Source organism: Ambystoma mexicanum, chromosome 10 (assembly GCF_040938575.1).
Source record: "Ambystoma mexicanum isolate Mex_15411 chromosome 10, UKY_AmexF1_1, whole genome shotgun sequence".
Lineage (NCBI taxonomy): Eukaryota > Metazoa > Chordata > Amphibia > Caudata > Ambystomatidae > Ambystoma > Ambystoma mexicanum.
Genome location: NC_090932.1, coordinates 678,138,006 through 678,164,722, shown reverse-complemented (window position 1 = coordinate 678,164,722; position 26,717 = coordinate 678,138,006). Strand labels below are relative to the sequence as shown.

The window sequence follows — 26,717 nt, the reverse complement described above, 5'->3', positions numbered from 1 at the left end:
TGTTCTTCATGGAGGGGGTGCTGATGATCTGTATCAAAATAGTAACCCTTGTGCGGGAAGCCGGGTCTTAAGGGGAAGGGTATGTGATGAATCCAATGGAGTCATCACCTATTCCCAGTGGTGACCTCCTCCCATGTGGCCTGGGGATGGCAGCCGCTACCTGATCCTGACCCTGGGTGTAGCTATATCCGGTTGAAGACATTTCCCTTATCACTTTGTTGTTTTTGTTTTAGTGTGAGGGTCACGATAGAACGTTGCGGCATAAGAACGGCTTTTGATTTCTGGCATTCTGACACAGACTCTTCCTTTGTTTTTTGGTTTTTGGGTAGGGAATTCCTCTTAGAGCATGGCTAGAGAGGCATTTTCCCAACCCTTATCATTTTATAAAAGTCTTTAACAAAAAAATGACAACTTTGTGTCTGGCTTTCATTTCTGACCCCTCACATATGCTTTTAGAAGTGGGATGCTGAACCAACTGACACAAACTGGGATCCCACTAAAATGTAATTATTGTTTCTCGTGTAAAGCCCAATGCGATTTATCATCCAACAACTGGGATTCGAGGACTTTGTGTTCAAAGTCAAGTCATGCAACAGAGTTCTTAGTGTTAAACAAAAGATCCTGACTACGTTTGTCTTCTCCATCAAACACAGACAACTTATTTTTCAGGGTACTCTTTGTTGGACAGTTTTAGACAGTTGGACTATGGCATAAGGCCCAACAGTAAATTGAGCTTGATAGTTTAGGCCGAGATAGATTTACCTCTGACTGGTATGCTTTTCATGCGGGCAAATAGGACATTTAGCTCAACAGCATCCTTCCAATAAGAAAGAAGAGCCCGTGGAGATTGGTTATATGGTTTGAAAAGAATGGGAGGAAAGTAACTTTCCCAAAGAAGACATGGAATCTGTTAGTAATTTCTTGTGTGCAAGTATTCCATTTGAAACCCATGACTCTGCTGTAGTAATTGGAGTGACAGTTAAAGCCCTAATTGATTCAGGGAGCAAACCGACAGCAGTTAGATCTAACCTGATATCGACCCGAGACCTGAAAAAGGGAACTCCAATAACAATTACCTGTGTCCATGGGGACGAGGAGATATTTCATAAGACTTCAGTTACCATCCAAGTACAAGGGGAGTCCACAGAAATGAATGCTGCTGTTAATCCAGGGTTCAGTATACATAAGATCACTGATGCCTTGTAGGAAACCTAACTCCATGGTTCGAGGCTAACCATAAATATATGTACACAAAGGAGAAAAGGTACACGTCCTTTAGTCTATTCCATTACTCATCTGTTTAAATGAAGATGATCAGCAATCACCCCTAAATATTAGTCCTGAAAGAATGGACTTGGTGTGTCACACAAATGTATACATTAAATCATTTAAATTTTTATATTCAAAAGTTGATAAAACATTGTTAAAACAACTTGTTTTAAAACACACTATGAAACCCAAGATAATAACCCACACGGTGGGTATAACACCAATCTAATGGGATGAAATATATCACAATGTTTACAACATTACAGAATTCACAGACATATGATGATTAACATCCACTAAACATTAAACAACGTGTCGATTAACAACATATCCCAACATGTTTCGGTTCTTCAGGCTTCCAAATGCTAGAACTTTCTTCAGGGGAGAGAACCTTTTTGCATAAGTTTTCACCACCATGTGATCCTGAGTCAAAGGGTAAGGTAATCCAACAAAGGAGTCACCTCAATGAGTGATAGTAAGTAGCGCTAGGGATACTGTCCCATCCAATAGCAGTAAAACTCCTAGAATCATGTTTTTTTTTCTTAAATGGGTACTCCAAGTCACCCTCCAGGTTCCAAAACCTTTAATCTTCACTACGGAGCCAATCTCTAAATTGCAACATGAACACTCTCATGAGACCCAATAGAGCTAGCGGCATTGCCTCAGTTCTTGGACACAGATCAAAAGCTGTCTCGGAGCCGTGGATCTTACTTCCAGTCGCCTCCGTGAACACAGCGTGACTAGAACTGGATTCCTTTCACAGGACCCCAAAACCGCGGTCCTGAATACACCGTATTAACACGTACGCTAGTGCCTCACTCACAACAACTGAAAAAAGACTATAAGGCGTTAAAATGATTTAATGTATAAATTTGTGTGACACACCAAGTCCATTCTTTCAGGACTAATAGGTAGGGGTGATTACTGATGATCTTCATTTAGACAGATGAGTAATGGAATAGACTAAAGGACGTTAATCCAGGGTTACCAGTAGAAGCAATTATTGGCACCAATTTTCTTAGCTTTGAAGCTACAAAAAAGCTACAAAAAAGGCCAACAGGAAACTTCTTACTTAGTCCCCTTTTTGTTCATGCAAGGACGATGGTTTTGCTTTAGAAGGCCCTGTTTGCAAATGGGAAACGAAATTCAAAGAATATCTTCTCACCTAAGAGGGGGCTGCTGATCAGGATTCGGCCGAAATGACCGAATCCAATTTACCTACCCCACCTTAAGACCTAAAATACATACCACCAAAAGTTTGACCTACAAAAAGTTTGAACCTTTTCTGGTATGTATGTTTTGGTGGGGTAGGTAAAAGAAAAAAGAAAAACAGAGGTTGCAGGGGACGTCCCCGCAGCTGACCCAGAAAAAAAAAAGCCTTCGGTGGTTGCAGGGGACACCCCTGCAGCCGATCTGAAAAAAACAAAAAAATGCAGGAGCTGCGGGGTGTCCCCCGCAACACCCCGCTTACCATACTTTACAGTATAGTGAGCAGCGGTTGCGGGGGACACCCCCGCAGCTGCCAGACAAAAAAGAAAAAAAGCAAAGGACCCTGCAGCGCCGGTTCCCGATCACAGAAGTGAAAGGGAACCAGCGTTGCAGGGACACCGCGCGTCGAGGTGAAAGGTAAGTAGGGTTGTGGGGGTGTGGACAGGGGTTAGGAACGAACCTTTATATATATCGTACATTTCTCATGCAGTTATTTCTGTGATGGACCTTTCTGCCACGGTAAAACAAACCCCAATTCGTTGATCAGTATCAAAATAGTAACCCTTGTGCGGGAAGCCAGGTTTTAAGGGGAAGAGTATGTGAGGAATCCATTGGAGTCATCATGTATTCCCCCGGTGGTGACCTCCTCCCATGTGGCCAGGGAACGGCAGCAGCTACCTGATTCTATTTCTTTATTTATCAAATCTATAAAGTGCGCAAACAGCCCATAGGCATCGAGGCGCTGTAATGTGACGCTAGGTGCGGCTACATGAGGGAGGACCAGATCGGAGGAGACGACTACTGGGGGGATGACACAGCTCCATTGGATTAAGGCACAGTATTCACCAATTTCTCCAACACCCTAATGGCCTATTGCCATGTATCTGCCCCCCCCCCCCTTTTACGGAAAAAAGAGAAACCTGTTTCCAGCACTTTTCTGACCAAATCTTTTTTTCACTTAGAAGAAGTAAAAGTTCTAAGAATACTTTTTCTAAAAGCTCCCAGAAAACGTTTTCTAACATGTTCAAGAAAACCTTTTTACAACACTCTTTTTGCCAAGCTCCCATCCATGACTGAAGGGATAAAAACTCCAAGAGGACCTTTTTTCAACACTTTTGTTTGACCAATCTCCCATTCATGACTCAAAGGATAAAAGCTCCAAGAGAACCTTTTCTTGTTCTAATTTCCCTTCAGCAAAAACTGATTTGTCATATGAAATCATTTAAAGAAACTCTTTAAGCATCATGCCTCAAGTAACAACTATGGATTTCTATTCCCATAATCACCTAAGTACTGCGACGAGGGAGATGAAGGAATCGATCCAAACCAGAGAGGACTTCAAGCTCATTGAACGTACTAGTTGTTTGGGAAAAAGCATAGGTGCGCAGGGGATGTTGTAAAAACGGCAACCGAATTGTAAGCAGAGGCGAAGGGGTGGACATCAGATCCCCCAGAAAGGCAAGAGAAAGCTGGAGACACGAGCCAGTGCAATGAGGCAGAGAAGCTTGACTGCAGAGATGGGAAGCCACGCTGGGTGAGCGGAAGGCCAGTGCATATGCTGGGAGTCGAGAGGAGATTTCTGGGCGCTTGGCAGCTCATGAAGGCAGCGTTGTCCTTACCAGAGCCTGACCAGAAGCAGGCGTGCAGAAGCAAAGCCTTGTGGAAAGCCGGAGAGACGTCACAGTGACCCGGCGTGTGCAGCAAGCGGTGGAGGAACACTGTAAGCGTAAAAGGGACCAAAGATTCTGTGACTAACTGGTGAGTCGTCCCAGACCAGGTGGGGTGCCCGGGGTGTTTTGGCAACCGCGCCAAAAAGAAACGGAATATTTTAAAGCAACAGAGTCAAGAAGAAGCAGAACTGTGTTTGCAAGTGAAAAGAGCTGAGAGCCAAATAAGACCCCAATATCATATGTGCATATGGATTGCAGATGTGGGGGGAAGCCTAAAACAGATATACCAAGCCAAAGAGGGTATATGTAAAAGTGAAAGTAACAAGAAACTGTGAAGCATGAGAGAGAAGCCCAGCGGGCATTTGAAAATATACAAGTGAAGTCATGGCAAGGATATACCAGGCAAGTGACATTCCAAGGGAAGGTCTTGGCAAAGAGAAACACACCAGGAAATTGAAGGCACAAGAGAAGTCCTGGCAGGAGAGTATACCAGGCATTTGGAAGTATCAGAGAAGTCCTAGCAGGAGTGTTTACCAGGCAGTTGAGAGTGACAGTATTTTGAAACACAAAGAAACTTGTATTAAAGAAAGACTGATAAGGATAAAACACTTTTTACCTAACAGAAGTATTGTATTGTCGGCTGAGAAAAGATACAAGGAACTGTTAGACACAAAGACATTGTTCAAGCATTGAAGAATCCAGGGACAGGGAGTCAGCCTCGGGAATCAAGGTTTTTCCATCTTGAAGAACATTTCAGTTGGAGCTATTTTATTTTTATTTATGAACATATTTTTGCCAATATCAGGTTGAAGACATTTCCCTTATCACTTTGTTGTTTTTTGTTTTAGTGTGAGGGTCACATGTTTTGGATTCAAGGACGGCTTTTGATTTCTGACAGCCTGACACAGACTGTTTCTTAGTTTTTTGGTTTTTAGGTAAGGAGTTCCTCTTAGCGCAGGGCTATAGAGGCCTTTTCCCAAACCATATATTTTAATAAATGTCTTTAACCAGGCTTTCATTTCTGACCCCTCACAGAAGGCAGTGATCCCTCTGGGAGCCAGTCGCAGTACTCTAGATGGCTTCCACACTTGCAGAGTCATAGGTGTTGCACCCCAATGAAGCTCCCATATATCACATGCCATGTAAACATGGTTATCATGAATCCAGTGTTTAAAAATAGCAATTTATGTTTAGACATTTGAAATATACAGAATATATAGAATGCTGTTGAATTCCCCACCACTAAAGCCACATTTGTAAACAACACATAAACAAATGCATAGAATATATCACACATCAAGCAATTAATTCTTCACCGATTACACAGTTGGAAACACAATTAAAATGCACCCATGAACGAGTGTTGCAGCCATAATATTGCTCCTCATTTTATTTATTTCTGCTTATGAAGCACAAGCCAAATATATCAAGTCAACACACTGCTGTTCATACATAGGGCAGAGTTGAGGGTTAACAAACCTACACATAAAAAGCAAACCTGGCTTGGAGTACAGATTGAAGGAGCAATGATTTGGCGATAGTTTCGGGAGGGGGAGTTTCCCTGAGAGAGGGGGTGAGCACAATGTCTTAGGGTTCAAGGCTGTCCCATGGTCTGTACAAAGGCCCTTTCAATGGCCGCTTGGTAACTGGGGCCAAGAACATGTTACCTGAAGTGGAATTGTATAGGTACCTTTGTGAAGCTTATTAGGGAAGGAGTGATTGCCAAATGTAAGGTTTGCATTTAAGAAGGTCTGCTTGTGGGTCTTTTCGTTCTTGCAACTCAGAATGTACAGCCCTGCTATAGCCTGGCTTTAGGTAGAGTAAGAAATTGTTGGTGGAGTATCCGGATCCTTGATTATGAAGCACCTTCAATATCATGCAGCATGTTCTAAAAACAAAGCGGGTTTAGACAGGCAGCCAGTGGAGAAAAACAAACGTGGGGCTGATATGGTCCTATTTTCAATAGCTGTGGGGATTTAAACGGCCGCATTTAGTACTTTCCGGGCAATTGGAAGGGTGTCTTGGAGACCTGTGATGGGTCTGTTGCTCCCTTCTGTGTTTGATGTGGACCTAGACCTTCGCCTCTCCAGATTATATCGACTACAACTCCCTTCCCAAACCCATGACTAAGCTGGCCAGGACGAATCATGAAAGTTGTAGTCCAAACCATCTGCAAAGCTGCAGGTTGCAGACCTTTGCCTAGACTTTGGCATTGAACTTGGAGACTGTGTGGTGGGGCCTTCTTTTCATGAGCAGTTCCAATTGGTACCAAATGGTTTGGGATTTTTAAATGTAGGTTTGAGTTGTGTGCCCATATAGAAACCAAGTAATTTGGTGTCTGGAGCGACTGTGAAAATTGTATTTTGTCCAGTGTGGTGGGTCAGAAGAAGGAGATGGACACTTAATAACATTATGAATGATATTTATTCAAATAATATGGATAAGGTCTATCTTCCCCTATTGCTGGAGGGATGTCCCTGCCTATGTAAATAACTAAAGATGATTGTCAGTCATCAGGAAGTCCCAAAGGAATAGCTCCACCATCAAAAGCTAGTTCTAACTGACCTTAACACTATTTTAACTAACTTAAATTATACTAGGAGAATATTTCCCCACTCTTAGTTTGTCTGACGGAAAAAGTCTCTTCTTTATTCCAAAATTCTCTTTAATATAAAATCTTTAATTAACCTCTTGCCACCTTCCGGATTAAGTCTTGTAACTCTTTCACAATGTTCTTGGGTTTTATCTGCCCTTTACCGGTAGCTTTTCAGCAGACCTTTATTTCACTCTTTCCTATTCTTTGGCCCAGACTTGTATGTCTTCCTGTCTCTTGTAATCCAGGCTTCCTCAGATTGGATATACTTTCTCGTGGTTTGAGTCTCCCCTTCTTCTTCTGGGGTTGCTCTACTTGATCAACCTTTTCCTCATCTAGCTCACTTGCATTCAGTTCACATTCAGATTCATGGAATACTTTCTCTAGATTGTTCCGCTCTTTATCTCTAATCTCTGGGGTCTTTTCCCCTCTTCCCAGGATATTTGGACAGAAGTCTTAATGCCTTCTCCTTCAGGCTTATTCGTTATCCTCTTTATTGCTGTAGCACAGTTCAGATTAAATGAATTTATGTTTAGTAACTCGCCACTTCTACTGGTACAAGTTTCTCCCACTTTATAATGATGTCCCGGTGGCCTCCTGTTTCTCCCGTTTCCCTGTTACCTTTGGGTCTGCAGGGGAACACTCTTGGGCTTGGCACTCACTCGAGTTGGTTTCCTCCGTTTGCCTTCTCGTGCTTCTTGACGCTATTAGTGAGCCATCCTCGGCCTTCGCCCTCGTTGCAACCAGGTATGGCTATGGGTCGCAGAGCATCTTGCCGACTCCCCAGCTGGGTGGTTTCAGTGTTGTTCGATGGCTGCACAGCCCACCACAAAGTTGTTGTGGTCACACCACCACAGGAATTGCCATTCTCCTCTCCTCTGCGTCTCTCTGCCAGTAACCTCCAGGACTCTAGCTGTTTCCTCTGGCATTCAGGAGCTTTGTCAAAGTCGCAGGCTGTGTGGCTCTCCTTGACTCTGCCTTTTCCAGGCGTCACATTGTCAGGGGGCTTCCCCTGATTACATTCATCTCTCTCTCTGTGCTTTGATTCTCCTTGGTGTGGTCTCTCTCCTCGGTCTCCTCGTCTGTTATTTGTATGTCTTTTCTTGAAGAGACAGATCCTTTTTCCTTGTTAATCAAGGTACATTTTAGTTTTGCCTTCAGCCAAGTCTCTAGGTATTGCAATGTTCTTTAGAGTTGATAGTCCCATATATGCTACTAGGCTGGAGGGTCTATGGGTTTCCTCACAGGGACGTGAGCCCTTCTACCCTAAGGTGGAGTCTCTCCCAGTGAGGTTCTCAGAGCCCTAGGGAGGGTCTTGCAGAGTGGGCTCACCTCCCCAGCCTCAAAGTAGGATTCCCCCTTGTGGAGATGGGACGAATACCCTTGAATTGTCACATCAGCCATGAGTAGGGCAAACTTGGTCTTACTTCGATCGAGGTGAGTCGTGGAAATACATGACCAGACTATGGCACAGCAGTCTTTGAGCCAATGGACCTAGCTATAGGTGGAGGCCTTAAGTTCTATTGTGTGCCACAGTATACTGTGTTATAAATGTACTGTAGAAAATAAAGCGGCACCAAACAAGAGTGCAAAATATTGAATATCTAAAAATAGAGAGGTAAAATAACTGTAATGAAAAGAAACCATAAAGTAAAGAGGTTAAGTTAAATACATTAAAAAAAAAAACTTTAATACAAAAGCAAGAAAGTTGTGTAAATCACAAAGTGATTGTTATTTTTCTCAAAGTGTGCAAAGTATGTTAAAATGGCATTTAACATTTTGTTGTTTTGGGACACAAAGCATACTGTATGGCAATCCCAAATGCAACATATTCAATGTCAGGCTAGCAATAATTGGACATTTTGTTTGCAAAAAGAATGACTTCCACAGAGCTAATTACTTCATGATAGTTTTGGGTTGATTTGAACAACTTTCTGTGCGCTGCTAAACCAGTTATTCAAACTGGTTACTTCCATTTTGTGAGACCTTTGGCAGGTGTTTAAAGGGGAGGGGTGATGGTGGTTTCAACCATTTAATATCATAGTTAATCATAGAAAAGGAGTGGAAGCACAACAAATATTATCACTGCCCTCCCATTAAAGCAACATCCACTACACATTTTCATTTGACCGGTTATTAAAGATGTACAGGTTCTCCTTTCTTTTCCATTGTACTACTCTTGACACTTTTGCCAATTATTGATAACACGCATGCCTTAGTTTGATCTTCGAGCAAAAGAAAATATTTAAAGGGTGTTGTGGTCTTCAGCAAAGGTGTTTTTCTAGCTCTTGGTCAAATAAGATAGTGGGGTGGGCACCAGCCTTGTGCAAAGCTTCAATAAATAAAGTAAGAGAAAGAATGTCTAAATCGTGTGAGGGCTGTCAGTGGCTGCTTAAATTCCTTGTGCTACTGCATCCAGCTCATGTGTGCTTTTTACTTTTGCAGACATTGACAACAGTGGCTATGTAAGTGATTATGAACTTCAGGATCTGTTCAAAGAAGCAAATCTCCCATTGCCTGGCTACAAAGTGAGGGAAATTGTTGAAAAGATTCTAGTCGTGGCGGACCAAAATAAAGACAGCAAAATCAACTTTGAAGAATTTGTATCGGTGAGTACGTGCATCCATTTAAACTCATCGCATTGAGTTTGCATGGACAGTATTTGTCTTGGCAAGAAAATCGATCAGGCTTTATTGATTGGAATACATTTGCATGTTCTCTTCGGAGCTGCCTCTCTGAAATGCACACGCCATCAGGATGTGTGGTGGACACTTTAGTGACCACGCTGAGTAAAACAAACTGGATAATTTGCTAATAATGCCTTGATGAAATTTGTCCCATGAAGTGTACTAAATGTACCGCACACGCCGATGCTCCATTCTTTGCAAGGAATTGTTTCTTAGTGTATGTCTACTGATAAACAAGGAAGATGTAGTCTTAATGAAGATCGTCAGCCCAAAGTCCTTTCCGAAACATACCAGGAAATCACTATTTGGAATCCCACTATATACACTGCTGGATTCTGCCATTTATGCTGGTGCACATCATAATGATAACTTTTGCAGGTTGGAGCTGGGATTCAGCCCCAGCACTAATGCTAGTAGCTGGCTGAGCACCAACCCATAGGCTGAGACTCATCATGGTTCACTTTGCTCATCTTGCTGTTGTCAAGGGACGGACATGGAATCGACAGACCAGACACACGCAATAGCTTAAGTACAAGATGTTTTGTTGGAGACTGGTTATAGGGTTGGGCAATATGATGAACAACAGTAACAATAACCTCAGCCAAAGTGCCAGAATTTTCAAGGTGAACTGAAAAGCCCAACTCAAGTAAAGTGCCTGAATCACTTAAAAGTGCAGAGCCGTTTGTCCTGGGTTCGGGCCTGTTTTACAGTACCCTGCCCACAGTGGGATTTGACAACAGTCCTGGGCCCAAGTCGATAGACACCTGGGAAAGTTTGGGGGCCTCCCTGATAATTTCAAATTCAGGCTTCAGGGTTCTCCACACCGTTTTCTTTTTGCTGGCTTTCTTCTGCCAGGATTTCCAGGGATTCCTATATCTGGTGAGGGTCTCCCCTTTGTTGAGATCAGACTGAATAGCTCAAGACTCTTTTCCTTGGGGAGTTAAAGGGTGGGGGGTGTTGGTTTCTCCAGAGAACCCGTTTCCAACCAGATGGGCCGAAGAGGCAGCAGGAGATGTACACTTCCTCTCATGGGCCCTGAGAGGGTAGCAGGGTGAGAGAATGGGCAAGTGAACTCAACCTGTCTTTGACTAGGTTAAACCGCACCGCTAGCCCTGGCCTCTTGCACCCCCTAAACATCGGGCACCTCTCATTTGTCTGCTCCCCGAACTTGTCTGCAACTTCTTTGATCAGGCTTGAAATGATGCATTACTCTTGCTCTTCTATCTCCAGCTCTTGCCTTCACCTTTCATCAGCTGTTCCCGGCTCTTTCCCTACACCTGCTTCTTTGACCCTTTGCTTGCAGCCCTGTTGATTCAGACTTTGGGCACCTCTTTACTCCCAGAACGTTACCCCCGGAGTTGTTCTGTCGACACCTTCTTCTTGGCCTCTTTGGGCCCCTTCCTATACCCCAATTTGGGCCCTTCCCAGCTTCCAATATCCTAGCTCAAGGAAACCTAATGTTTTCCTTCCCCTCCTGATATTCACCTACCCATCATGAGGTTCACCTTCTGCCTCTTATAATCACCCTCTCGCAAGTTCTCAACACCACATCTGTCTTTTCTGGGCCATCACTCTCACCCCTCTTGCCAGTTTTGCTTGATTTCCTCTCCACTCTCTTGCAGCCTTCCTCCAGCTCCTAGGCTCTTGATTGAGTCTTCTCAAGCACATACATCTGCTCCTTCCACCAACTGGCTCCAAACCTTCTCTCTGCTCTGAGCTCCTGTGTTCAAGCACTAAACTGATGCCTCCAAACTCCTGCTGTGACTCGCTGATCCCTTGGGCTTTTATAGGGCTTTCGCCCTCGCTTCCAGCCTCTCTCTTAAATACGGGAACTCGGATGTGCACGCTTGGCACAAGGATTGTGGAACCCATCCTTCTCTTGTCCTAGGTGAATCTTTGGTGTCTGCCAAACTACATCTTAAAGACTGAAGTCCTCCATCTTGGAGTTCTAAACACCCTCTTTCTCTTTAGATCAGTGGTATAGGACCTGGCTGTGGGTCCCACTGCTGAGGATAGCTCCCAGTTTGGAGGTGGGACTTTGGCCTGGCTACTACTTTTCTTTAGGGACATGTATGTACGTGGAGGCCTATGTGGAAGGATTGGCTGACTGCTTGCCTGATTTCCTGGCATAGCTCACCCCCTTCTTTACCCCTGGTCAGTTTAGGAATCACTTACTTGAGGAGAGCTGAGCGCGCTGGCACTGCCAACTCCACTGGACCATCTTGTCTAGGTTCTCTTAAAGGTTCAGTATTACCAGCAGTAGGGTCTTCATAAAGGCTGGAACTCCTGCCACTGTGATGCCTTGGCTATGTTACATGGCTGGCATATTGACCTCTCCTGTCACCGGGGTTGTCTTGGAAGGCTCTTAAAAGACCAGTTTGTGCATTTGTTGGTATGTTGTTACCCTTGTGCCTGTCCCCTGCCAAGGAAGGGAGAGATAAATTTAGGGGCTCAAGGAATCCTCCCCAAATCATCCTTCTGGTCCATCATCCACTGTTTTAGGGAGACACCTGGTCCCATAGGTCACCCCACCAGATGTCCCCTGGATCATGCAGGGCTCCTTTCCACACTGGAGTGCGAGTGTGAACTTTACAGTTGAAGATTAGGGCATGTGAAAGGTGGTGGCTTGAAAGTGATGGTGACAGATGCGCTCCACTTCGGTGCAATCATCTCTAGATGGCCAATTGGTGCAAGGATTTATGCTGCACCAGGCAATGAGCCTTTTTGGTGCCCCACCTGTTGTAGTGTCTAAATTGCGCCCTCTGATTGCCCTCTGCGTGTAGCATTCTAGGTGGCTGTCTACAGTTCTTATTTTGCACTGGCTCTGCTCAAAATGGGCATCGACTTTTTAAACTTGTCCGTCACCTACCTTATAGGACTACATACATGATTGTTTGCTGTTATGTTCAGCATGCAAACCTATCCCATGGGCAATGGACCAAACCGCTAAATCGTTTCACACAGGCCAAGTGAAATGTTGCTAACCAGTAGCAACCAGAATTGCATTCAAACCAGCAGTTTATGGTTGAAAGACTCAACTAGCACCAATCTTAAATCAGTATCTAGCACATGGGTGCCTTAATACTTAGGTCCCCAGGTGTTCCATGCTGAACAGGAACCGGGCAGTGTCAAAGTAAAACACACTCTTTTTTTCCCTAGGGCCTGACTTGTTCTGGCAGATGAAAGCACAACACACTGCAAGCCCAGCATTAGCACCATGTGTATATGGCTCAGGCCAACCCTTTAATGACTTCTTGGCTACACCACTTGACGTGGTTGTGGTATTTCTATGGGAGGGTCTTGGTTTCACCAAAATGAAAGCGACTGGCCACACTTTGGCATTATCCTCATGGAAGAAGTAGACCCTTATTTGCTCTTTTACAGAACTCTCTTGAGGTTGGTGTTATGTTAGGAGCACACCCATTACCTCAGTCTCCTCTGAGCTGTTAGGACATACTCCGCTACCCATGCACACACATGCAGCAGTGATGAAGCTCGAATGTTATCACTCAAACAATAAAGGGCCTGCATCCATGCTTGCGTGGGAGAACCGCTACCAGGCAGCAACTACATTTATAGTCTCTCATCTCCTGCGGTCCTGCGTTGCACCCTACAGCACTAGTATGTGACGGGCAGCCTCTAAGGCACAACATTGAAAAGGAGTGTTGGAGGCACTCTACTAAGACCGAACATGGGTCAAATACCCTGTTCTATGGAGTTCTATGGTGGGACAAAGACTGATATACAAATGTATATTCCTCCTCTGTGAAGGGTGCTGGGAGCTAAAACGTGGTTGTAGACCCTCCTGAGTGGAAGAAATTCCATAGAAGAGGGTATTTGACTCATGTTCGTTCTCGGTAGAGGGGCTCCCACACTCCTTTTCAATTAATGCCACAGCAGTTATGAACTTGCAGCAGCACCCGCTGTATAGCCATAAGACGGGCAATAAATTGAGCCTTGTGTTTGCTGTCACTCCCTTTCGCTCATCTGTGCACGTCTACCCATCAGCGTGCAGTGTGGTTTGGAACGTGGGGGTGAGGGAGGATGGGGCAGAACACACTATGGAAAGGCGAAGCAAAGGATGCTGCAACGTGTTAAATAGTCTGCTTCAGAGTGATAAACCAGTGCGTTGGTGTATGATTTGAGGTATCAGACTGGAAGTGCTACTTTACCGTGTGTGTTTCTTCAGACACGTGTTGGATTTGACCATCAGTAAACATAATTTTGATTCATATGTGATGATTGACAAACCTCTGCCTAATCTTATATTGTGTTTGAAGTCATTATGCTGCTTCAGAAGGCTGTGACCAGTGCTTAATGTCTGGGGCTGTTTGCCAGGACTGTGCCTTGTGACTTATGTCTGATCAATGACACTTATTGTCTTAGATTCAGTTGGTTTATGATGTGGTGTTTTGGCAACTTTGTTATTCTAGCTGTCAATCATAGCCACACAATGAGTAACAGTGTGCATGGGCCATGTGCCTCTAAATCCTGGGCCAGCTCATAGTTATTCATATACTTGGTGAGCCATGTTGGTGCCGCTGTGCTAAATATCAATTTTCATAAACGATAATGAGCTGAAAGGAGACCGCAGTGGGCGCTTGTGCAAGCCATGTCCGCATACTGCTCCAGTCAGCATACATGACATGAGTGAAGCTATTCTACTATAGAAAATGCCAAAAGGACTGTCCGTAGCCAGCAACCCCACCAGAGGGGCAAGACGAGGAAAAATGCTGCTGCGGAGTAGGGCTGCCTGTACTGAGTGCCAACCGATAGAAGATTATCTTGCTGTGATCATTCACAGCCAAGTTAATGAGTTGAATGATGATTTTGTCTGCGTTTGTCTATCACTTTAGTATACCTTTGCTCTATTTTCACTGCCTCGACAGTCAAACTGTTCCACTTGCCAGCTTTATAATTAGACAAAAATGATAACCAGGATGATTTGTTTATAGAAGCAGTTAAACATTTGGTGTCTCATTTCAAAACCAACCTAGAATCTAGTGTTCTTTCTTAAGTTCTGTTGATTGGTATTTGTAAAACCCATCATTCCCAATGTGCCGGTGGGAGTTGGAGCTGCAACCCAAAATGTGGAGACACTGTGGGGAGCAGCAGTGGGTGGCGATTTGCCTCCACGACATGGCATAAGGTCTGCTGGAAAATATTTGCGCCCTGGAACCTATCTTTTACAAATGAAGCACTGACTGTGGCATGCACAACAGCGGCACCACACAGAAAGTTCCCCGGTGACAATGACGACAAAAAGTGATGCAAATAAAGCATTGAAAAACAGCACCACCGCCAGCATTATACAAATGCATCACACTGTACAACAGCAACCTCTGGTAGGTCAGAAGATGGAGACCAACTAATAGGTGCCATTTTTAAAAGGTTTACGGGAAAACAATAAATAAAAATGCCTCCTAACGCTCCCTATCCTATAGGTTTCCCTACCTAACACAACTAAACAAGGGTGCTTATCGTCAAAAGTGAAGTCCACAATCAAAAGCCTGTCCTCCGTCCAAAACAAAACTAGGCTGACCCAACCACTATTACTAGACAACCAAAAGACCAGGAGAATGACTCCTTTTGCCTAGGTTGCTTTTCAGCAAAGTTCTCCTCAATATGGGATCTTCAGATAGCCTTTTGCTATCTCTCGTAATAAGTCCTTCAGTTCCTTCAAGGGGCATTTCCAGGCCCTTTTATATTGGTTCCCTCAACTCTTCTAATTCCTCTCTCGGCTTTCTTTGATTCTTGGCTGAGTCTCTGAATATGGGTTATGCCTCACAACCCAAATCTCCTCTTTAGGGTGAACATGCTCACAACAACTCTCTTTCCTTTAGTTATTTAGTTCCTCACTGAAATGAGTAGGTGGAGTCCATATTTGACTCTTCTTATGATCTGGCCATTCACTGGGACGAGTATGATGAATCCCTCGATGTTTCTCTTCATATTATTTTGCCAGTCACTGGGATGAGTATGAGTCCCTGAGTGATTCTCATTCTTCTTATGGTTTTGCCACTCACTCAGCCGAGTATGACGAGTCCCTGAGTGATTCTCACTCTTCTTATGATTTTGCACTCACTGGGATGAGTAGGCTCTCTCCAGTTATTTTGTTCATATTTTCTCTGTACTTGTACTTATGCATCACATATTCCCTGCACCCTCGGGTCTCTTTCTCTCCCCGTTACCTTTGTTGTACTGGTGCTGCATCACAAGGTCAGCATCTGACTCTTTTCGGTCTTTGGTCAGGACGATGCTTTGATCCGCACACTCGACTCCGTTGGACACACCTCTGTGTCTGTTGGTGGTATCAGCGAGTAGAGGGTATGGGTTTCTCGGTCCTTACACGCAACAGTGCAATTCTTTTTCCATCGCTTCGGTTTTTGCTGTCTGTAAACAGACCATCCCATGTCTGTCTTCGGTGTGTTTTAGGTTAAGCATCTTCAGAATGGAATTTCTCCTTACCCCTTCGTAGATGTCCCTCCTCCGCCTTAAAACCGTGGGACTGACTTCCTCTAGTTGGTTTCCCACTCTGTGCACTGCAAGCACTCTTCGCATTTTTCCATTTTTCCTGAGTCACCAGTTTCCCATCTACAGGTGGTTTGTAATTCTCAGGTCTCATTCTGACATTCTCTTGTTCCTACACTTTTATTATGCAATGCTTGGGCTTCCCCAGCTTCTCAGGGTAGTCCTTTCTTTGTTTTGGAGTTATACTCTGCATAGCTTCTTTAAGTTTCTTCGTCTCATTGCTTGACAGATAGATATTCCTTATCACTCCTTTGTTCTTACTCTTCACAGTACCAGGCAGATAGTTTTCTTCTGTCATTACATTACAGTAACATATGTAAGAGTCAACTGATAGGGCTGGACTGGGTGTTTGAGGAAAATTAAAAGGGAGTTCCTCATCGGAAAAGGAGTCTTTATTCCCAAGAGGGAGCCTCTCCCTGTGAGGTTCCGCTTACCCCCACCCTAGTGGGAATGTTGCTTTGGGGGCTAACCTCCTAAGCCTCACAGAAAGGGTCTCCCCCCTTGGGAGAAGTGACTGAACCCCACGATTCATCTCAAACCACACCCGCCTACCGTAGGCAAGGTGCCGGTCACCTTCGTGATGCATGAGACAAACATCTAGGTGTAACCGTCAACAGAGCAAAGTCTAGAGAAGACTTGTGCCAGCCTGCTAGATAGGAGCCAGAACAGCAGAAACACACTAAGCATGCACACCCACGATAATAACGGCTTTTTATACAGCCCCCACCTCAAACTGAATTTTCTATAGGTGCTTGAAAATGGATATTAATAGTGCTTAACAAGGTGGTACTCATTTTGTCCAACTCTGAAGGGGGAAGAGTGAGTCAGTCAACTCTAGTGAATTGTGAACCTGCAAACTGCCTCACACAAGGTAATCACTTTGCCGACTGAACTCTCCGGCTATCTGTAAGTAGCAAGACTTTCCATCGGAGGCCTGTAAATATCCACGAATAGGATAGCTTCATGGCAAGAGCCTCTCTGCAAGTGCAGAATTGAGTGGGAGAAGTCTTGGGCAGTATTGATTGCGCGCAGTGTTCTTCAGCGCACACTCCAATAATCCACAAGTGAATGTCAAATGAAGGGCAGAAAAAAACGCAAATAAAATAACTAACACCCTACCCCATTCTAGTGCTACTGTAGCCATGTGTTCAGACCCTCTCCTAAATGAGACCACTTATTGTAAGCTGTAACGTTCATAAAGAATTCTCATTGGACAATCTGCGGGCTGTATGAACGCCATAGTCCCTCAGAAATATGGGAATACCGCACTTCACGATTACCGTAATGCAGAGCATACCTGTAGCCAATTTCCCATGACTAGCCAGTTGGATGTATGCAGTAAACGTAGGCCTCTGCATACCCATGTTAATAAAAATAACAAAAGCAGAGTAGATATTGTGCCCCCTCAGCCCCCATGAAGTAGAGAACACGCCTGTTATATACTCTTATAAAGTGGCATGTATTTGTGTGCTTATGCTTGTGAGAAATCTTTTTGCTGACTTGTAGGTATCCCATCGACTTCCATATACTGTGTGTGTATTTGTGAAGAGAGTGCGGCACCATCTTAAATGTGGCGGGCTCAGAATGGTGCCTGGACATGGCTTCATGTTCTGAGAGCAGCATGAACCGGCCATGGCAATTTTACAGAGACATTACACAACTGCCACTACAATCCACCTAACTGGGGCAATGCAAGAGTAGCATGGTATTGTGGAAAGTGAAACGGCAATGCAGCACGTGGCATGCTTATGCATTGACTGGGCCCTGGCACTGATGGCACCATGGAATATTTCAGCAGCCTCTCTGGTAGATTGGCACAATGGGCACAATATAATTAAACATGACAAAAATATTTGAGCAACACTCTTACATTGACAGAACCCTGGACTTCTTAAGCAACACATAGACACACTTTGTAAGTTAACTGAAATATGATGGTGGCACCCTGGCATAAAATAACAATTCTGATTAGGTAGTGACCCCGCCCAGCCGCCCACCCCTCCCCATCTTAAAAAGTGCCACTCAGGCAATGTAGCAAAAACATTTGTCTAGTGAACATCAAATATTTGTATTGACCAGGCAATTTTTTGATGGGCGCGATTAGGCGACCGGCTCATTAAGTCGGGTCAGCCCATCCTTGTGCAGTACTGGGCTTTGCAGTGGGCTGTGTGCGTACTGGCATTTAGGATTATCACCGTGACTTTAGAGATGGGTTTCCATATCAAAGCGGTTTACTGCCTTATATATTATTTTCATGTTTGTGGTGACATGACTGGAAAGCTCGCCAAGCCATCATGGCCTCTGTGTGCTTTCTCTTTCTTTGCGATAGTTACAAGGCTGCATTTAAGGGAGCAGCTTAAGTAGAAAGTTGCATCTTAACTCATCCCCTTGCCTCACTTCCATGGTCCTTGTTCTATGGTGTGTTATTGAGGAAATGCTGAATCATTCCTGTGAAAATTGACTAAGTCACCTCATATGAGAGGAGGTTTTCCTCATGTTGAGCATCCCATTACTGCGGTCACTTGCATACCTTTGCGTTTGGTCAACAATCGTTGTTTGTTACCGTGCAGCAAGTGGGATATCATGTCCTGACGCACATGATTGGCTGCTCTCGAGCAATGCGCCAGTGTGCCATGGGGTACCTGGCTTCTGAAATATTGAGGGGCCTCTAAATACTATGGAATTTTATTTAATTGCACCATTTGTTCCCTATGGGGTCTGTGGAGAGTCGGGGGAAGTGGGGCATTTCTCATTGCTTGTTTGGTACAATTCCAGGTGGGTATTTACACATCACTGGTTTGATATTTTACCAGGCGCCACTAGTTTGGTCTAGTTTTGAATGATTCGAAATACTTCAAGGGAAACTTAGTATCATCTCGAATAGGAATACTGCATCCCAGGCAAGATATGGACAGAAACTTGTATCTGTTACCACAGAAATGTTGCCTTCACATATAAATCAAGACTTCAAGTTTCTACTGATGGAAGGATGAAAACTATTTATCCATAGATCAACATAGGCTATCGATAAACATTGCAAGGCCAGGTAACTGACCATGTCCATGGAGATTATTGGGACCAGTGAAAATCAATGAAGGCTCCTTGCTTGAAACATTACTACGTCTGAAGAAAGGTAATTTAACTCAACTGGAAAAGTGGGTAAATGTCATGAGTGGTGGTTGGTCGTCATACTTTTCACTTTGAAGGGGCACCTCCGGAGATGCAAAAATTGGACATTTTTCTAGTTGGAGGGGGCGGGGATACGGTACATTACTAATTCTGGTCGTTGTGACAAGTAGCTGGAGGACATGGTTGGAGTCACAGTATCTGTAAAGGGCTTTCCAGGCATTACAAGAGACAGTTTGAGTACCTTGTAGTTACTACATGTTGTAAATGATTGCTGCTGGATATCGTGCACGAGCACGCCGTGTCTCCCTCAACACATCGGGACTGGGATTCTGGAAGGGAAACTTTAGGATGCACAGGGAGCCAGCACCGTTCCAGGTAAATTGCTCATGAGCAGTATGTTGGCACGTTGTCTTTGTTTTTAGTATTTCTGGCAGAGTAGGCCTGGGCTGACCACTGCCTCAGGATCCAGTACAAGTCTTGATGAACTGCATTGACTGCTGGAAGCCACTGGGGCCAGGTCCCAGGTGTGGAAAGTAATTCCAGATGCAGGGATTTCCTCCAGGACACTACCAGGGCCTAATCCCAGAGCTCTCTCGAAGCGGCATAAACACCAGATGCATTTTGAGATTTTTTCTGTCCGTTATGCCCAACTGGCTGTCAGAAAAGGAGACATCTTGGAGGAGGAGTTACAAGAATGTGCCAAACCCCTTCTGCCACAAAGGTTCACAGTAGTGTTGTTTTTATGCATTTTCAGAGATGTGGGTTGGGAGTGGACCAGGAGAAGCAGTGGCAGCATAGATTGACCCTAGTGGCGGATCCATCGAAAATGTTACCCAGAAGTATGTTTTAAAGACTTTGTTTTTACACTTTAGCAAGCTAGGTTTGTGATGACTGCCTATGATGAATGCCTATGGGATCTAGGAGTTTACCTGCAACAGAATGGGATATGCATCTCTCAGAAAGGTTCAAATGATGTAAGTATGGGGTAAATTATAAAGTGTAAGGGTTCCTAGTCACATAGGGTTAGTGCTCTCCCTCAGGTTCTCTAATCTATTGTACAGTCTCGGGATACATATTAAAGTGGCAGGTCCTTCTTTACCAGCCTCACAATCCTGTGTAGCTGCCTTAACATACTCAAAAAATCAAATTTGTCTTAGGGTCATTTAATTCATGATCTTGTGGATGATTGTCAATGCATTACCTATTTCATACCACTTGATCACTCTTTGGTATCTATTAATGTATGTAAAATATGAAGTATTACCACCATATAACAACTAAGCTCTTGTGAGAGGGCCTGGACCAGCTGATCTCACCAGTTTATATAAAAGCCACATTGGGGACAGAAGTAGTATTAGTTTTGGCTCTATTGTAGGGATGACTTAGGCTGGTCGGTGTAGTTGTACGCAACAGCTCTTGGTAGTCTTCATTAGAGACCCGTTTGGCAAGAATATAACATTCTGGGGGAACTTGACCAACAGCGCATTACGCTTCACCAGGGAGAAGCACTAAATTATGTACTCAACAAAACCTCATATACATACATAGTCCCATATATACCTCCCTGCCATGCAACGTTGGACATCCTATGTTACTAGTGCCAGTTCTTTTTGTCAACTGTAGTGATTATGTTGGTGATATTTATAGTTTAACAATATCTTTTAAGAAATGTTTCAGTGCTTTGTACCATTACCTAACAAAAGTTATTGTGTCACTGGATTTCAGCGTTCTTTTACAGAGATGTGGAGTAATGTAAGATAATCCTTGATATCTGATGTTGGTACCAGTTGTTAGGAGGATATGATGAGGGCCTTTCCAGAGTTGTGGCATGGCAGTCTTCCATTGGTGTACTTTGACATAGACACAGTTTCGGCCTCCAGGGAATTGCATGATTTTTTCCGCCCTTTAGGAGCTGCTTACTTGGCATGTGAGAGAATACATTTGACGCATTTCAATCGTGCCTTGCAAAAGTCTAATTTTAAGTCCTCAGTCAAATGAATTTCAGTTTGTGCCAAACCTCGCTTTGGTTATGCAGGTAGATGGGAATGGGAATTTCATTTCGGCTTAAACTTGTCTTTCTGTTTGTTGTACTTCCCTTGCTCATGAAAGCTAACTGGAGCACATCTGTCATTTGAGGTCCCTTTCTTAGCATAATTGCGTAATTTTAATTCCTAAAACACTGTTTTTTTTTTATTGCCCTGGCCGACTTGTGGTGGGGTTTCTGATTCACGTTTAATGCACCACAAAGTTCTTTGACCACCTGTTCAGTAAAATTGGTACTTTATCACCATTTATGTTCACTTGTAACCTGAATCTGGGACAAAGTCTGTGACCAAAATCTACATTACTGCTTTCTTATCCGCCTCTTCTGTTTGCGTACGCTTCCACCCATCCTAGAGAAATATCCACCAAGACTAATATGAATGTGTTCCCACAGCACTTCAGCATCTGTACAAAGTCAATGGGCCTCATTAGAAGGTTGGAGGTAACCATGCCGCTTTTAGCGGCATGGTTGCCTCCATACCGCAATCCGGGCCCGGGTTCCTCGAATGAGGAATTACCGAGCCATCACAACCTTGGCGGACCCGGTAATTCCCTGTCTAAGGAACCTGGACCCGGTCCAACCCCATCCCCATTGGAGCCCCCATAGGGCTCAATGGGAATGGGGATGGTGCTAACAACGGGCCCGGTAAGGACGCCTGGTTTTTCCAGGACCCCATTGCAGGTCCCGCAAGGAGACCTCGTAATATGGCGGAACGGGTTTAGCGGCACCGGCACCTTTACCGGTGCCGGTAAATCCATTCCGCCAACCTTATAGTGAGGGCCAATGAATGTTCACAAAGGAGTGGAAGTGTTCCCAATACTTTTTTTGTTTGCCTGCCTAGCTGACAATAATGCCGGACTATAATGGGAAACATTGATGGATACCATTTTCTTTTGACAGCAGCAACCATCCCCCTTTTGAGGCAAGTGCTACTCCATGATACACATAGGCAAGATGAGATTAGGAGCACCTTTGGGCAACCAAGCTGGTGTTTGGAGAAAACCAAAGATTATTGGAGGGTCAAAGTCACCCTTCAGCATCCCATTATCATTTTTCCATCACTGGTGCATTGTCCAATATTATGGCAAGATCCTTCAGAGATGTAAATGGAGGCCTCATACCTGAATATATTCCCTGACAGAGTGGAGACATTTTGTTATGCGATTTCGCTTTAATGTGTTGCAAACAGGGGAAATTGCAGAGAGTAAAGATCGCTCTGGTTGAGGGCATGTACCTTGTCGTTTCTGTAAGAGCAAAACAGTAAAGGAAACTATAAGACACCTGCTCCTGGATTGTGAGTCTCTCTCTGAAAATCGACTTGAATACTTTGGTAAATATGTGTCTAACAGCTAGTGTACCCAGAAGTAATTTAGTGGAATATGCTTCACGGAAAATCAGTATCTTTAAAATTGGCAGTTGTACAACTTTTATCAACAGTATGTGGTTTGATGGACACAGAACGATTTTAATGAAACGAAAATAGTTCTTTTTTTCTCTCTTTTCCTTATGTGCAATTGGATGGAAGATTATGTTTATATTTTTAAATCTTCACATGTCACAAAAGATGTAATTTAATTTGATTTGTAATTTGATTTGTAAAAATGTAATTTTGTAAACATTCTGTAAAGGTTTTTTGTGACAAACCAAAACAAATAAAAATAAAAAAAATGGAGGTTGCTGAGTTTGTAGGATTATGGACACAGCTTGGAGTGGTGAGGAGCAGCTTCTTTAGCAGCAATGTCTGCTAAAGCATTCACTTTTGTAACCTCATCATGTAAAGATTAATGAGCCGTGCATGTTACAACAGCAGTTTTTTTAGGTAACATGAGAGCATTAAGAAGAGCTGAAACATGGGATGCATTTTTACAGGGGAGACTGCAGTAGTTAAAAATCCTCATTGTGTCCATAATGCACCATATTAATGCACCACCCCAAATGCGTAGCGAAAATCGGTGTATATGATGACAGTTATTTTTTTTGGGTATTGCACATTAGCTTGCTAGAGCAACCAGTTCAGCTATCTGTGCAGGAAACTGTAAGGAACTTATGGTGACAACAGTAAAGACACACAAAAGTGATCACAGTTCAAGGGTGTTTATTAAACTGGGTGGAAAAACGACTAACCTAAACCTAAATCTTAGTTGGGAGCAAGCATTGACCATCAAATGAAAAATAAGGCAGTCCTTGTGGCGTCAATTCAAAGTAAAAAGCCTCTACTAAAAAAAACGATTGCCAATTCCTTACAACAAATTACAGAAAGAGTGTGGTGTATGGTATTCAAAATAAAGGAAACAGTGTTCAAATAGTCAGGATGTGATTGCCTTGCGGTCTTCCTTCCCCACGTTTTTAGCATGGGTCAAGGGGGTACTTTGGAGCACAGCAAATGCTCAAGCCTTCCCAGCATGAGCTAACAGTTCCATATCAGCTATCAGGTTCTTCGATGGTTAAATCTCTTTTCAATAAAAGTCTCTCACCTTCGAGGCCTGATGCTCTCAACACACAAACACAAATGTTCCCTCTACGAACACTTTGGGTGATGACTCACCTCTGGGTCCCCCCTCTTCCGGGCACAGACCCCTCGGAAATTGTATTCAACAAATTCACAAGACCGTTCCCTTTTCCTTGAACTTTGGCTGAAAGCTTTCCACCTCTGGATCTCCCTCGCCGGGCTTTGATCCCAAATGAAAAGGGTGACACTTCCCCTCCCCTTGTCATGTAATACTTCTTGCTTTCACAAATCTTAATGTCTTTTTAAACAGGTTTTCAGGCTTTGCCCCTCATTGTCGGTTTCGCTCTGCCGGGATCACTCTCGCCAACTTTTGGTTGTCGGCTTCCCTCTACCAGGTTCACTCTCTCCAACTGTTACAGACAATTCATCACGAGACTTCGCCCCTTTTCATTAGCATTCCTCTGCCGGGTTCACTCTTGCTAATCTTTACAAAATACAGTTCATGTACAAGCTTTCACAATGATCTGTCGGTCAAAGACTTTTGACGGTACGGAGGATTTTTACAAGACCCCTGTATGACCACCTTGACCTTTCTTCGCCTCTTTTCAAGGCCTTCTGGTTACGGTAGGCTTTACCGTTGGGTGATCTTCCAGTGTTTCCTCTGTGAGTACCAACGTGTGGCTGGACTCCTCTGTTGCTGGTTTTTCCCCTCCTTCGTTACTAGTATCGCTTGCTTTTCAAAGTTCAATCTATCCTTTGGCTACTTTTTGTTCAACACAGTTTGGTTTCTTATCAACACTCGCCTCGACTCGCCGGCTGTGATGAACCACATGACTTTCTTCCTCCTTGGAGTCAGGGTTGGTACCACAGAGACAAGCTTCTCTCCCCGGCTTGGTGATCAGTAGAAGAGGGTCATGTGTACCATTGACATCTGCTGCAACACACGTTGGCTATCGTTCCCTCTGCGGAGGTTCCACTGGCTTGGTCGGAAAGGACAAGGTCGACTTTCTCCTTGTCACCCTCTTGGTCTGCACCGTCTTTCTCCTCCTCTTGAACTGGCGTGCTGAGTTAGCTCTTACGTCGTGCGGTCTGCCTTGCTCGTATTGTGTTCTTGTGCTCCACCTTTTATCCCTGTGGGGAAGGGAAAGGGCCGTCAGGTGTGTGTGTGTGTGTGTGACTGTGGTCTATTACCTGACTTTGCCTGACCCTGATATTGGGGCACGTCAGGTAAATGGCTATGGTGTTAGTACGTTGTTTTTCGTGTCGTGCGAAAGTGTTCATGTGGAAAAGACCCCCCATCCAGGTGATCCTCCCCCACTGGTCCACCCCCAGGAACAGTATCCAATAGCGATGGCCGTGTCCTGGCCACCTTCATGATAGATCTCGGGGGTCCAGCCAGAGAGACACTGTCAGGTTTCTCACAGAAACACATTGGGAAGTTGCATTTGTTCTATTATAGTTTGAGAAGAACAGACATGATAAGCAGCAAAGCAGCAAACAGTTTGCCTTTATCATCACAAAGGTAAGGCACGTCTACAAAATAAATGAGGTCTGAGTTCTGTAAGGGTATATCAATATGATTTGAGGTGACAATACTGCACTTATACAGGTCCCTTTCAGTGGGGCTTACCGGCAGAGAAGAATGTTTAAAAACAAGGCAGCAAGTCAAAGTGATGTGAGAATTGTTTAATAAAATCAGTTCATACTTTTAAAATCTAGAAGTGAATGTTATGTTTTAGTTTTGAGCAACAAAGTACTGATAGCGAGTGGCACTGCAGCAGTTAATAGGGATCGCTGCACTATGCTCTCTGATAACTGTACCATCAAAGCAGCAGCTGCAATAGACTGAAGACAGGGATGAAGACCAGCAGCAGCAGGATCTAATTTAGTGCTTTCATTTTCTAATGGTCAAGGCTTGCTCTTGTGTTCCTGTGTAGGCACAGACAATGCAAACCCCTCCCATTCATGGCAGATGAGTATGAAAGGTTTATCATAGTTGGGCATACCTAACACAGTCATGCTGGAGAGAGCGTGTTCAATATCTGTGAATGCTTTTTCTGCTTTTGGTGTCCATTGTAAAGGATCAGGTGTATCTAAACAAATGAGATCTTTCAGTGGTTTAACTAGGGCTACATAGCCTAACATCCACTCACCCCCAAAATGATTACATCTGCTTAATAGTGGTGGGTTTGGCTATTTTGATGATGGCAGCTACATATGTGTCTGTCAAGTGTTGGTTTCCCGCAGAGCTCTCACATCATATGTAATTGTTCTTGCCTGGCATAACTATAAACTATAAGCTCTCTTTGGAGGCTTTACGGCCTTTAGTAGAAAGGGCAACTAGAGTCACATTGTAGAGGCTTCATAAAAGGTGAGGTGAGAAGTAAGTTCTTTACATATTGTAAAAGTACAGATTTTCCGGAGAAGAGTGTGTCACCCAGATCCTTTTTCAATATTTGGGTCAACAAGGAAGAACGTGACTGTAGAGACAGTTAGAATGAATCGGCATTGAAATGAAGCCGCGCATAACACTATGACAGTGGAACTGGTAGATGAATGTGTTACACAAGAGAAAATAGTAGCATTTGTGGTAAGTCAAACACAGGAGACTGACAAGAAGACATGATTCAAGGGTGGTTATTAAAGAAAAAAACCCTGAACTAGCCCTATGTCTACGGCAAGGTTCCCTATCTTCAACAAAAATAACAAACAGGTACTCGTCATAATGTCAAACAACAAGAGTAACAGGGGATACCAGGGATATCTCAATACTGTGACCTACCCCGGATAGAACAAAAAAATACTTAACAAAAAAGGTCAGAGTACTCTCTGTGTTTATATAGTGAGCATCAATGCAACCCATCCGTCTCTGAGGGCTCATTAAATCATGGCAAAGAAGATACAATATACAGCAACATGTCTTATTACAAACATTATGTTGGATAGAAGCAAATTGAATTCAATCCAGTCGACACACCAACACTATTAAATATAATTTATTAACATTTCTTTGAAGAAAAAAATTATTATCATAAAAAAACACACATCGTCAAAAGTGTTAATATTATTCAAAGTGTAAACCAGTCCCCTCAATTCATCCATGGGCTGGTACAATATAACATTCCCATCTTAAAAC

At 43.8% G+C, this 26,717-nt stretch overlaps 1 protein-coding gene across 3 annotated transcripts in view; it reads left to right on the top strand.

Moving 5' to 3' along the window:
* Nucleotides 1–26,717, top strand: part of PLS1 (plastin 1) — a 697,248-nt gene that overhangs the window by 382,902 nt on the left and 287,629 nt on the right. For all 3 annotated transcript variants that reach the window (XM_069618268.1, XM_069618269.1, XM_069618267.1), the window contains exon 3: nucleotides 9,187–9,350. In XM_069618268.1, the coding sequence (XP_069474369.1) occupies nucleotides 9,187–9,350 (164 nt within the window). The remainder of the gene's footprint in view (nucleotides 1–9,186; nucleotides 9,351–26,717) is intronic.